At 46.8% G+C, this 14,144-nt stretch overlaps 2 protein-coding genes across 2 annotated transcripts; both read left to right on the top strand.

Annotated features, from left to right (window-relative positions):
• Nucleotides 1–1,425: 1,425 nt before the first annotated feature.
• On the top strand, nt 1,426–3,793 carry PHALS_12557 (Sperm-tail PG-rich repeat; the record flags this gene model as incomplete). The annotated part of the gene is made up of 9 exons (XM_024728128.1): nt 1,426–1,510; nt 1,566–2,022; nt 2,089–2,643; nt 2,707–2,911; nt 2,970–3,209; nt 3,272–3,367; nt 3,437–3,514; nt 3,582–3,623; nt 3,692–3,793. The coding sequence occupies 9 exons, from the start codon at nt 1,426–1,428 to the stop codon at nt 3,791–3,793; spliced, it is 1,860 nt and encodes a 619-aa protein (XP_024578636.1).
• Nucleotides 3,794–3,904: 111 nt separating this feature from the next.
• Nucleotides 3,905–6,918, top strand: PHALS_12556 (Cyclin, N-terminal; the record flags this gene model as incomplete). Its single annotated transcript, XM_024728127.1, has 7 exons — nt 3,905–4,450; nt 4,725–4,937; nt 5,009–5,657; nt 5,737–5,782; nt 5,844–5,992; nt 6,058–6,747; nt 6,812–6,918. 7 exons carry the CDS (start codon nt 3,905–3,907, stop codon nt 6,916–6,918), a joined length of 2,400 nt encoding a protein of 799 aa, XP_024578635.1.
• Nucleotides 6,919–14,144: the final 7,226 nt, after the last annotated feature.

Raw genomic sequence — 14,144 nt, 5'->3', positions numbered from 1 at the left:
ACTTGGTTCTTGAAAAGAACGAAAGGTCGGTGACCTAAAGTACGCTTCCTCAAGCGCTACGCTACGGCAGCCCCGCTGCAGAGCGGCTTTTTTTTAACGGGCCTATCATAATTACGACGCGAATTTGACTGAAACGACTGAGTTAAAACTCGCTGCGATTTTTCTTAGAAATAGTTCATTCGCAATGATCTGGACCTCAATACTCATTTTTACACTTTATATTGTTAAATGACCGGATGCATCTGAGCTTTGCTTTCAGTCTCAGGATAAAATGTGCGTACACCATAGGATGCATACTCGCTACAGCTCCCTCCATGAGCAACAAATGCCAATACAAATGCGAGTAGTTATCTAGAGCCAATACACAGTCGGCTTGACGGTGCGACCGTTGCCGAGCCTAAGCCAAGCACTGCATAATACTTTTGCAAGGGGTTTACCGTGCATCTTGCGCTGAGAAAGATCTGGCTCTCCGGGTCCGCATGCACAAATGCACAGAGGATGGGGTCATCGGTCGCCCTTAGGGTGCTGAACCGAGAGCTTCTCGACTTACTGGTACTTGTGTGATCAAGTTGAAGAGCATTATATTTAACTGGTCGGCAAGTTGGTGTGTACAACTCGTGCAGGGTTGAAGCAAAATGTAAAGAATGTCTTACAATTCCCGGTGACGGCGGCTTGGCTATAATATCTTTGGTAGATGTTAAGTTGGAACTCGGGGGGGGGTCATAGTGACCCCCCACCGAATCACACCAGAGAGTACCCGCCCACCTCACTTAAAAAAACATTCATGACGTCGGTCGTAGGGGCTACGTCGTTTCTTAAGAATCGTCAGGCATTATGCTTGACACCGAAATTGTAGGAAATATGGGTGTCCGTAAGAGTTGAACTGGCAAGTTGCAGCAGAGAAGATATCTCAAAACGCAATCAAAGCTCGTAGGGCTTTCACCACATGCGACCCGTCTTAGTATATGATAAAATGATTGTGCTCTTAGGTGTACATCATCTTTAGTGAGACATGAGACAAGAAACATGCGCGTTCACCCAGATGGAGTGCTCTTTGCTTACGGTCAACGGAGCAACTAGCATGTAGTTGACAAAAGCACACATATGCTGCTGGTCACAAAGGCGATGCCTTCAGCAAGGATATTAACTATCAAAGTTTACTTGGTGACTTTTCAAAAATGCAACTGTTCGTAATTATACTTTCTGGGTCGAGGAGCCACCAACGTTGTTGTAGATTATATACCTCGTGTCATGTGGCTGAGGAGGCATTATTGTTGCCTCAAGCCAGTGACACAAAATCAGCATTGATTTCACGCAATTGACCGTGATAAAATTTTGCCAACGATCAATACGAGCTCTTTAAAAAATGACACGCTTGGGTCAGCTCTAGCAATATTCACCAAAAGATATTAGCACTCATAGCATATGTGCCGCACACTTACTGCTTCGACGAGTCCACATAAGGCCCTACCTAACTTTTGCAATGGTATGTATAAGCATCGTGTTGAAAGTACGTTCAATAAACATATTCAGGCCATATTTTCGTGCCTGAGTTTGACATGCAGATCGACAGTCTGTATCTAAATATACTCTGCTAAAGCCAATCGCTGATAAAATAGTGAGCAGCATCATGGCATGGGTGAATCGCACAAGTCGCGACAATTGTCCAGGTGGTTTGCAGGAGAAGACTCGCACGTCAGCTCATCTTGGTCCAGGGTGCTACGAAACGCTACCATCGAATCGTATGAGGCCAAATGCTACTGCTTTTGGATGTGGCGAGAAACTTGAGCGTGGAACTAATGCTGGCTTCACAAAAGGCTTGACAATGATCACCCCGGGTCCTGGAGCATATGTTATCGATAATTTAACCCGTTGGGAATCGCCAACACCTAGCAAGACATTGACATCGGTATTTCAGTCAAAGTCACAACGAATCGATGACTCGAAGTTGCGAAGGGGGTATAGCACTCCAGGACCAGGGTCATATTCAGACCGTGACTTTTTCGCACATCGTTTTAAAGGGTACGTGACAGATTTTTTTGACGACCTGAACCACAATCGAATGTTTTAATTTGAGTTGATTTTAAGACATACCAGCTCTGGAAACTCTTTTGTAAAGACTCCACCATCGAACAACAAGATTCGATGGATGAGGCTTCCTACAGCTCCATCGATTCCAACTGTCTTACAGAGCTTTGGTTATGAACAAGAGAATGGAAGACTTGTTCGTCATGAGCCAGTTAAAGTTGGGCATACAGGGTGTGGAAAGGATACATTAGGTCCCGGGGAGTATGAACCCATGAAAGGTCTTAAAAGCATTAGCAATACACGCACAACTGATTTTTCCAAAGGAAAAGTCATGCGATTTATCGAAAGTGAACTCCGAGCAAAGGCAGGCGTTCCCGGACCGGGTGAATATAAGAGTCTTGGAGATGCCGCTGCGCTTAAAGACCCTGCAAGATCTAGTGCTGTGTTCAAGTCAGCGCTTTCTCGAGAACAAGCAACGCTAGTCACAGCAACGAAAAGCGTGCCTGGGCCCGGAGCGTACTTCTTGAATCAAACTAATGGAATTTCAGTCGAAACGAAACCAGAACATCTACAATTTTTCGGAAGCACGTCAACTCGTTTCGACACTACGCGACGGTACTATATGCTTTGGGTTCGCGAGAGTATTCTGTCTTATTTCTATATGATCGTGTTGTGCAGAGAGGGGCTTGGTCCAGGGCCTGGAGCTTATCATCATGAACAGTCAGGCACCGTTCAGCAACAGCGCTTCATACCAGACGGTAAAACCGCACCTTTTAGCTCAAAGAAGGAGCGCTTTGAAGTTATGAAATCAAGTAAGCAGAGTCTGGTCTCACCAGGCTCTTACGAAGTACCGTCCACCATGTCGGAATTATTGAATAAAGTGGTGCGGTACAGTTGCTCAGGTATTTCTTTGTGAGACACTTATTCTATACACCATTCAGACAAGCCGAGTGTCAACTTTCGGCAGCACTACAAAGCGTTTCGACACAATCTCATCAGGTTGTGAGCACGAAACACTGGAGTCCCAATTAGAGCGAGACATGAAAGCAAGTGAGGCGAATCGACAACAGCAAAGACACAGCAAGAAGAAGCAACAAAAGCCGAAAGCTTCTTTTATGTTTGCGTCATCAACAAGACGAATGGATCGAAAGGTGACTGGTCCATCACCAGGCGACTACGAGGTCAAGACTTCCGATTATCTTTTCTGGTATAAACATTTTCAATATTGATAAATGCACTTTAGGTTCAACGATCGTGGGATGCATCAGGAGCGCGTGGAGCGTTTAAGTCTGGGATTAATCGAATGAAGAGTCAATCAGACCTGGTCACTTCTGTCCCCGTACGCTTACTGTATTTGTGGGTTTGTTATCCAAAGAAGGGCTGCTAACAAACTTAGCCATGGAATTAGGGACCCGGAAGTTACTCAACCGAGCGTCTGGAGCAAAAGCCTCAGCACAAGCCTCAACCAAATGTCTTTTATGCAGCGGTATGTTGTGATTGTTTGCTTCAGATACTAAAATGAAAGTGTCATACTCATTCCTATGTGTATCTAGGAACCACGATTCAAGGAAAAGATGTTGAAAATGCCCACTCTGGTTTAGATAAATTCATTGCCCTATACAAGTTTGTCTCGCTAACCAATTATACATACTCTTTACTGCAGGGTCCTGGTTACTATAATACGGACACAATTGAATCAAGCTGGAATCGTCCAACCCACAATATATCAATCGCTACAGAGATGGAACTTGCCATGATTTCCTAAAAATTGTACCCATATCTTTATTATAAATACTGAAACGGATTTTAAGTGTCTTCCTAAGTTCGCTTTTCCTTTGGCGATATAGACCTTCAGACCAAAAGTAGGGGAAGCTTTATGGAAGACCTCGGATGCGATCAATCGGTCTCTATAGGCAACGAGGAACGCGTTCCTGCCGTCTCCATGTCTTCTGAAAGTACATCAATCAACACGACAATCGCTGGCATATCCATCGAGTCACCCGACGTCCTTAGTAGTGCAACACAAACCTCAGCATCGGCCTCGATCGTTAAGAAGGATGGTGGCGATTCCTTGTCTTTGCAACGGCTTCAACGGTCAAAAAAGTCGCGAAAATCGTCAAAATCGCTCAAAAAGAGCTCATCTGACCACAAACACCGCAAGAATGGCACCACGCGAAGCACCAGCGGTATCGACACGCCGTCCGTGACACCGCCAGAGGTCTCCGCAGTTCTTACGCCGGCATTAGAACCCGAGCGTCCGCTGCTATCTGACTCACAGTGGGAAACTGAGATTGCAGAGTTTGGTACAGTGCTCAACAATGTACTTCATTGCGTGACGAATCGTGAGTTAGTAACAAAGACGGCGGAGTATATGGCCTCGTTTCCTCAGCACTCACTACGCTTCCAAATCAAGATAAAGCAGGTACTTTTAGTCATTAATACCACGCTACAATATTCTTTTAATGTCACCGCCGCCACTAAATCACCACATCAGACAAAAGCTCGACAGGTTGTTGCCCTCATTGTATGTTAGAATAGTTTCATCTCGATATATATTTTTCTAATTGGGTATCTGCCTGTGCTGTGTGGATTGGTGGTGGTGAGCTTAATGGAATAGACTTCAGTAGTTGCTTTCTGTCCATTGTGTTAGCTAGTACTCGAATGACTAACGTCTTTGTCTTGTTGTTTGATTGTAGCGAGCATATTCAGATGGATCCCGCGGTTTTCAAGCCAAATTAATGCTCTTCTATGTCTTACATGAATTCTTAAAGTCATTTGAAGGCAAACGGTTGCAACAAATACAGCGCGAATGGTATCAGACAATTGACGAAGTGCTTAATGCTTGTGCTCGAGAAATTCGGTACGGTGATAAGCGAAATATGGAGGAGAATCGAAAGCGTGTTTTTAAGGTAAAGTGATGAGTAGAATCATCCGTTGGATTGATTAATGAGTCATACTTGATGCTTTTTAACGTTAACAGACCCTTGCGCGGTGGGAAGAGCTCAAGTTGTATCCAACGAAGATCAAGGCTTGGAAATGTCTAGTGATGGGTGAATACAAACCTCGTCGTGCTCCAGTTATGTTGCCTCGAAGCGAAACGGAACGACAAGCCGAGGCTCCTGATCAGCTCCAGTCGTTTGAATTGCCACCTCCAAGCACACCACAAGTGCAACTCGATCGATCTAATTGTCCATTAATCTTTGAGCGCCAGCAGTTTGACACGAAATCGGAACAAAAGCAGCACTGGCGATATACATCGATTGCATTTATCGACATTCTATCTCGATGTCTCGGTCTAAGCAATGAAATTGCACTCACCGCGTGCATTTTTTTTCATCGCGTCTTCGACCGAGGTATTTATGCAAAAGAACGATACAAATTCGCCGCTGCGTGTCTATTTCTTTCAGCTAAAGCATCTAGCAAACGTATGAAACTTTTACGTATGGTCCGTATCATGTACGACATCTTGGAAACACCACTATTTGCTGGTGACGAAGAGCTATTAGAAGTCGAACGTTTGCAGCTGCTTCACTACGAGATGGAAGTCCTTCAAGGCATAAATTTCGAGTTGACCAATGAAATGCCATTTTATTATCTTCGCCTGGTATTGGAGAAGATGCCCGACAAGTGTGCGTTTTGTTTTTTTCATTATGAGATCTATTTTACATGACTAATGTAACCTCGATTTGCTGGTATCGTGTTTATCAGTTCGAAAGTCAATAGACCACGCCGCACAATCAGTTCTGGAAGATTTGTGCGTCACTGTAAAAGCTTTATTGGAAACTGTTTATGCTGCTAATCCTTACTTGACGCAGATTTTACTTGTCCGTATGTGTGAATTTGTCCCCTCGGTTACTAGGCGAGGCAGCAGCTTACATCGCGACATGGGACCAGGGCAAAGATTTTAAGTTTAAATGGTGCAGTTCAAGTCAAGATGGTCAAATTTTCAACGAAAGGATAGCAAGTACGATTGATACCTAATAGCAATGGAATTCCATGATTCTCATTGTCTCTTTTGATATGTCAAAGAAAATGCTTTGCAAAGCTACCGAATATTACAGAGATGGAAAAAAAGTCAGCAGACAGCATTTGACGCTATTGTAAAGTCGGCCAGCGCATTGGATGGCGATGAGGCTGTAAATTTGAAGTTTGCGTTTAAGGATCAATTGGGTGGCTTGCGTTTAGACCCATCTGTTATCGTGAACGAGTTAGAGTTCACAAAGTTAACGACAGATGAGGTAAAAGATTGGTCTAAGGGTAGCAAAACGACAGACCGAATAAGACGCGAGAATCAACATGATTATAACTCGAAGACATACCAAGATGACAATGAGGTACGTATCAAGATGGAAAGTCGATCTAGAAACCAGGAATGCGCATATCGATATGGACGGAGCGACAACCGGGACCGGCACCGACAATACAGCCGAAGTCGTAGTGGTAGCGATTCGCGATATAGTAGAGGAAGTGGAATAACTGCTAAGCATCAACGTCGTGATCGATACGACTACGATAGCTACGATGGAAGTGATCGATATCGTGACCAAAATCGAAGCGAGGACAAATATCGTGCTCGAGACAAAGGCTCTTCTTCGCACGTTCGCGAAATCGATTATTATCGAGATTCATCCTATTTTGATCGTCGCGATCGCAAATCTGGTCGCAGTGCTGAAAGTAGCCGTCGGGAACATGACAGCCGTAGCAACAGCCGCAGCAGGAGTTGGTCGCGAAGCCCCGACGATTGTTTAAGAAGCAAAAAAAAATACAAGCGATATTATAGCAGCCGCGGTCGAAGCCGCAGTTCAAGTCGCAGCCACAGCCGAGATCACAGCAGCTACTATCGGACAGAAAATCTGTCTTTGCCGCCCTCTTCTAGAAATGGGGGAGTAAACCGTAAAAGCAAAAATCGCACTACACGTTCTAGTTATCAGGATCCCGAGCGGGTTCGCATTAGTCAAGAACGAAGCGCAGCGCAGTGCGTATGGCATTGAAGTAACATAAGTTGAGAGCTTATGTACTTGCAATTCTTTTAAGGCCCCAAAACAAAATACCAACGTGGTGTTTTGTGAACAAATCTGTCAGCTACTAAGATTCTCAAGAGACATCGAATTTCAGCTTGACATCGCTCAAAAATGCGTTAATAGGTCGTTCGGAAACAATTTGGCAACCTTTAATATTATAGTTTCGCCTTCATGGTTGCAAAACGTTTGACATTCGTGGTGTATTGCGGTGAGATAGCCAATCCTGTTTGATGGAATGAATAGTCCATACGACTGAAATTTGACAAGACTCATACATTTGAAGAAGTTATATTTATCAGGCAAAACAGGACTTAGCACTAGGTCTGGTGAAAGAATGTCAGTTATCAATTGCGTCGTCGAGGAACGGATCGTGTTGACATCGCAAGTATTTGCTGCAAGTCTTGTCGATACTGATCATCAGTCAATACAATTCTACATGTCTTTTTGCGCCCCGTTGAGCTAAGCTAAAGGCTGTCAGTTTGTTTGACTTTCGTGGTGAAACGACATTCATGCTCCCACTTGAAATTACGCGTATGCAAATGGATCAGGACCCAGATTAGGATTTTTAAGGCACTTTTAGCTTTGCTATCTACCTAATGGTGACTTGTCATGTCAACGTTCCTGTTAAGCGGGATCTGTCTGTAACGTGCTATTCACTTTGTTGAGTCCGTGCACACTTTGTCAATGGTGATTCGTAGTGGCTTCCCCAGCTTCCAGTTGAAATTGCTCGCAGCCTGAGCTTCAATTTCGTAGCTATGATTGAGGTAGCTGATTATTAGGTTAAAAAGAAGCTTGATTGGGATGAAGTGACACCGTTCATGCGATTAAAAGATCAAAGTGATCGTTATTTAGTTGTACGTGGTGCTCTACAGACACGCTTTTCGTAATTTTTCAGCTTTTCACTCGATCAATGAGACTCGTCTTTTTGATGAGAGAATATGTACTTGTGGTAAAGTAATGTAATCAACGTAAAGTGTGATTACATCCTTTCATTTGGCAATAGTCAACCCTACCTGATTAAAGCTGTTGGATAGATGAGTGAATATAAATAAACACTATAGATTCTTTTGTGCGAAACGTCGTGTCAAAAAGTCGAAGTCTTCACATTTTGATCACGATTTGGACTCGTTATGAGGATGGGATGACTTATCAAAATCGGACTGCATCATTCGTCGCGAAGTTTCGATATACTGTCATTCACGTATCTTCTAGTTGATTCTGGGCCGAGATAGTTGTAGGAATGTAAACAATTATTAAGCTACAGTGTTGCGACAATGAACAATGAAATAGTTGCTTGACGATAAGCTTGAACAGTCGAAAGATATTATTCTGTAACACCAACCATAATTCTTACATCTTGACGCTAACGTTACTTCTCACTTGTACTTCTCACTTCGGCTTCGTCGGCAGGCGTAACCCAAACTCGTGTCATTCGGATAGAGTTTGGTTTCCGCACTTCTTCTCATCCGTCGCACCTTATTCACCTCACTTGTCCTATCTGATTCCATCCTGTTTGATCGCTGCTCTACCCATCCTTGACATATCGACTCTGTCCAACGATCCGTGCGTGTTCTTTCTCCGATTCTTGTCATATGTTCCGCATTTCTTGCTCGCGCGCTTTTGACCTTTCTTGCGAATAGCATCCATCCTTGCCGTACCTATGATCACCGCTCTAGTACCTTCTACTTCGCGCGCTTTTACCCCAATAATCGTCCAAAAGTCATCGGGCGTTGGCACCGGCAGATCTGCCGTCATGTCTGAAAAATTCCGTACTCGGGTTTGATCTCTCTCTTTCTGGTATATCCACAAATAATGCAACGAGGCTGCCGTAGCTCTTTGCTTAGAAGAAGCTAAGCTAAAGTCATCGACATAGCGTTCTATACCAGAACCAGTATAAGAGCTAGCGGATCGCAATCCTTTAACTTAACCCAAGGCAATTTAGTTCTACCGCTCAAAAAGTATGCTGTAATTCTTTGTTTTATTTGCGGCAAAGCCACCTATATCTAAATCTATAGGTCCTTTTTCTGATTAAATAGTAAAATTCATAGCTACAGGCAGCCAGCAACGAAGTGGCTTCTTGTTATGGTGTGGCCACACCATTATGCGGTCATGTGACCCACCCCTTCATACCAGAATACGTGTAATCCCATTACACTCTCCGTTATCAAAATTATGAATACCCATAATTCACATTTAAGTGTCGCCTCGTACGAGGCTCGCGTGTCTTAGACACCTCTACATCCCCAGGGCCTTCTTCACGCATTCTCTGCTCAATGAGTCTTGTGTCTAGAGCACTAAAGGCACCCATTCTCGCTAATTCCGAAAGCTAGAGCGCCCGCGGTCAGAACCCTTCTTCGTCTACTGCACGCGGTGCAACTTCGGACAGCACGTCCACGGCTTCAAAAGAAGCGCATCCCAAGCCCTCGGCAACCGAGCACCGCGCACTGCACCCACCATGGGCGACAGTTTACCTCGTCGAGGATTTGGAGGAAATTGACTACGATTCGGATACTCCTTTTTCAGGATGGGAAAAAGAGGAGGGCGAGGTGCGCCAGCGGCGCGACGTGAGTCCTGCTCGAACCTTGCAGACGCCGTGCCCGTTTCCGACCTCTCGACTTCCGGGGTAAGTGGTATCATTGACAATCGCTTGGAGAGAGCCCGCGGGGCGGCTATGCGCGCATCCACGGCCGGTACGGCTCCCGCTCGGCGAATCCCGCTACTGCGCGATCAACCGATCATCGGGCGTCTACGTGGTCGAACCCGACCACGACACAAGCTGAGCTTGACCAACGAACAGATATCCGGGTTCGCTTCTGGGGTACCTAAAAAAATCCCAATGAATTATTACCGCTCAAAGAAAAGGCGCCCCTGTACCCGCGAAGCGGACGATTTCTGTTTTGCTCGCCCCGGGCAAAACTGCTGCAGATAATGTAGAGCTCTTTGAGCGATGGGTGCAACGGCACCGAAAACTTTCCTTGCTGCCCAAATTTCAGCGGAGCCACAAGGAGGTGGTCGTGCACGTGGAACGCCATCTTCGGTTCGAGTTTGCCAAATTCAAGGCGCAACGCCGACTACCTCTGTATTGTCGCCCTGCGACATATGTCACTCCTGTGGGCTTTGTGGGTTTTTACATGGTGATTCTACGACCACAGTAGATCAGGGTCATAGCTTGAGCTCAGCTCACGGCTCTAAAGCTTTCCTGGCTACTACCGAGAAACGCGGCGCGCACAACAACAGCTTCATGATTTCTTTGATCATAAGCGTAAACAACGTCTGGACAGTCTTGCCAAAGTGGCACCTCAAGCTCTCACAAGCCCTAAGAGTCTGGATATCCCCGCCACTTCACAAGATACAAATTTTGACCCCGTCGACGACGTCGACCCACAATACGTTCCACGTGATAATGGACGTCACCGTTCTCGTCGATGGCGGACGATGACGACTTGGTCGATCGCCGACCGGTGAATCGTTATGCTCTTCGAGCTCTTGAGGACAAGGTCCGTCGTCATCGGGATTCTACTGACCATCATGCTGGGTCGCATACCGCTGTGCGGATGACCTCGAGAGCTTGAAAAGCTTAGCGCACCAACAACCTCACGTTGAGGGCTATCGTGCTTTGTCGGAGCGGCACGTAGCCGTCGAGCAGACGAATACGTCACTTCGTGCGACGGTAGAGCGCCAAGCGCCATTAAAAACGGAGTTCGTTGCACTCCGTGCTCAGATCCAGTTGCTGGTCTAGCTTCTGGGTGGTCGAGCGCCTGTGAATGCCGCCTCGGCGTCAACGCTTCGGCGTTCACTTGCGCCAGATCCCTGTACGGCCTAAGCAAGCCCTAATTAAACACCGGGTGGGTGCGCATCCGTTTTGGAAGGCTTACGGTATGCGCAAGGCCTCGCTTGACCACGACCTTAGAAAGGTCCACTAAACCGTGGACGGAGCGTCGTCTGAAAGCCTGTGATATTGCATCGGTAGGAAGGTCTTTCGCATTTGATAAAACCAGGTCCCCGACCTTAAAGTTTCTAACATTTCCTCTACCTCTTCCGTCTGTATATCCCTTCTGCATAACTTGGCTATCAGCCATCGCATCGCAAACGTGTCGTAAGACACTCAGTCTGGTTCACGGGAAGCATCGACTTCTTTACGGATGGTGAGGGGGCTGAAATCAGCTAGCTGCTTGGCTATTCCTCCCCACCAAAACATGAGCTATGGGATGGCGGCGTCCGATCCCGTTCACGTAGAACACCGTGTTGCCGGTAGACGAATGCACTGAATTGTTTAAAGCAAACTCCACAAGTGGCAGCATGGCGCTCCAGTGCTTTGGCGTCTCAGCGCAGACGCTGCACAGAGCGTCTTCAACGACGCGATCTACGCCCACAGTCTAACCATCGGTCTGCGGATGGTTCGCTGTTGACATAGTCAACTTGGTGTCCAGCACCCTGAAGATTGTCGACCAGTGAAGCGTGGGATTCTGTCAGATACAACTAACTCCGGGAATCCATGTTGTCGAAAGACGGGATTTACAGGCAGCATCGCTGTAGCGACACCGTCAATGATATCCGACACCACCGCAAGATAACCCATCTTGATCAAACGATCGATACAGACCACAACACCCATGTTGCCCTCCGAGTCTTCGGCAGGCCAAAAACAAAGTTCATACTCATCGACTGCCAGCACCCGAAGGATTCCGGCAAATTTGCCAGTGGCGCCGCCATATTCGGAGAGGGTTTTACCCTTTGACACGTCTCACACGTACGCACATATATGCTCGTCCATTTGTATAGCTCGAACCACCGGTAGTGGTAGCTCATAGAGCTGTAGGTCTACTCACGACCGAGATGACTACTGAGTGGGGTGTCATGGGCTTCATAGAGGATCCGATACGTCAATTCCTCATCGTAGGGAACCACTATTCGTGGCGTATTCGTCAAGTCGGTGCTATACTACAGCAACCCTGTATCCAACGAATATCGGCGAAACCGTGCGCGCAATCGCGCCGACAACTTCTTGTCCGTGTTTCCAAATTCCTTGCTCCCAAGAGCCCGTAGCAGCGCTATGCACATATCATCACCCCCGTATGCGGCGCGGATCGAATACGTCAATGAAGATCACTAGCAAGCTCATAATCCGGTCTGCGTGAAGAAGCATTATCCAAAACATTCTACTATCCTGGCTGGAATTTCATCTCGAAGTTATTTTCTGCGAAAAAGAAGAGCCCCCTGGCCATCTTCTGCGGGAGGTGAGGCGACCGAGTCGCAGTGTGTAGTGACGCATGATCTGTATAGATCACAAACGGTTTGGAGCCGAACAGACGCACTCTGAACTTAACGAGTGCATACTCCATTGCAAGCAATTCCTCGTCGTGGACTGGGAAGTTATTCCCCACAGCCTTAAGCTGGCGAGATTCGAATCCGATCACCCGATCTCGCCCCTCGGCGTCTGCTTGCAGCTGTGCTCAGCCGATGGAAAAGCCCGAAGCGTCACAGAAGACGGACGATTGGGGTCTGGCAACGCTAGTATTGGTGCATGAAGGAGGCTGTCTCTGACCGCGTCAGAAGCTTTCCGATACTCCGTGTTTCAACATCATTCCGCATCCTTCTTCAGGAGATTCGACAATGGCTGTGCCATTTCTGCATAATTTGCGCTATGATTGTGCAAGTAGTCGGCGAGACCAAGCCAGTTGCGTAAGTCTTTTTGGTTCTTTGGAATCGGCCAGTCCACAATGGCCTTGATTCAAGGCCACGCTTCCCAATGAGGCACTAAAAAAAAGGATTTTCTCCACGCCGAAGATGCATTTGTCTAAATTAGCACATAGCTTATTCTTCGCACGCACTCGAGCACCGCTCTCAAATGGACAAAATGGGTCTCTTCATCCGTCCTCCCGTGTCCCGCCCGACTGCTGACGAAGATATCGTCAAAACATGTCTATGTATACGCCCGATGGGGCCTGAAAAGTTGTTTAACATAACGATTAAATGTTGGTGGTGCATTTGACGACTCACCAGCCACTTCCAGAGCATCTCGCTCGGAGTACCCAACGCTGTCAGCGGAATAGCACGCGATCTCATGAGCAATTGGTAAAAACAATCGGCCTGAGCGTTGTACAGCCAGCTATATTGTTCTGAAGACTATCCTTTCCAGAAGTCGACGATTGCGCCGGAATGGTGGCAGCGTTTAGCTTATTGTAAGCGTGCACGATACGCCACTTGCTGTTCGGCTTCCGGACACAAAACGTGGGTGTCGAATGAGGAGACTTGCTGTCACATACCATTGCTGCCTCGTGCTTCACACGGAAACTGGCGTCAATGACGTCAAACTACCCCTTGGGCAGGGGCCAATGGCGTGTTACGCAGTATTTGGCTCCCGGAACCAGATTAATCTCATGACGCACACCTTGGTCCGGAAATAGAACCGACGGTGGGTCTTTTGAGACGACGTCTTGAAATCTCTTTACCAAAGAATAGGATGGATCCGTGTGATTTCTCAAAATCGAAGGTCACTTCGTGCGTTCAGCGTCCTCTTGGTGCAGCTTCATCCAGAAGCGACGACTAGTTAATCTCCTAAATGACTTCTTCGACTATGCAGGCCGGGCTTGCTGGTCGCAAAAGTAAACGTGAAGGGCTTTGAGAGGCCATGGAAGATCCTGATCGACTTCGAAGCGTCGACCTTTATTGCTCGACGCTCCACGATCGAAGCAAAGTCAGCTGTATGCTCAGGCGCTGGAAGCGCAGTTGAGTGACACCGTCACTGTTCGTTTAGCGACGGAAACATGTGTCACGGTGCCGAGAGTCCCTGTGGACCTTGGTGTCAAATTTCTTTGCTTTGGTAGTGTGTAAAGCTGTTTAGTCCTCGAATTGAACGCAAGGTATTACCTAATCCTTGTTATGGCATGGTTGGAACACCATGAGCAAAGGATTGATTGAAGGTCAAAGCCTTGGGCGCTACGCGCACGTCTCGAGGTGGAGATTTGGCGAGTCATGAAACCGCCTCTGCTAGGAAACAAAAGCGCTATTGGCGAGAGCTCTGGATCGAGACGGTCAACGTGCTGGACATTGGAATGTCCAAGTTGGTAGACACCAACGGTGTATTGGACAAAC

The sequence above is a fragment of the Plasmopara halstedii genome (genome assembly GCF_900000015.1).
Source record: "Plasmopara halstedii genome assembly, contig: Scaffold_614, whole genome shotgun sequence".
NCBI lineage: Eukaryota > Oomycota > Peronosporomycetes > Peronosporales > Peronosporaceae > Plasmopara > Plasmopara halstedii.
Note: the sequence above shows the minus strand (reverse complement) of the source record. Positions and strands in the feature narration are given on the sequence as shown.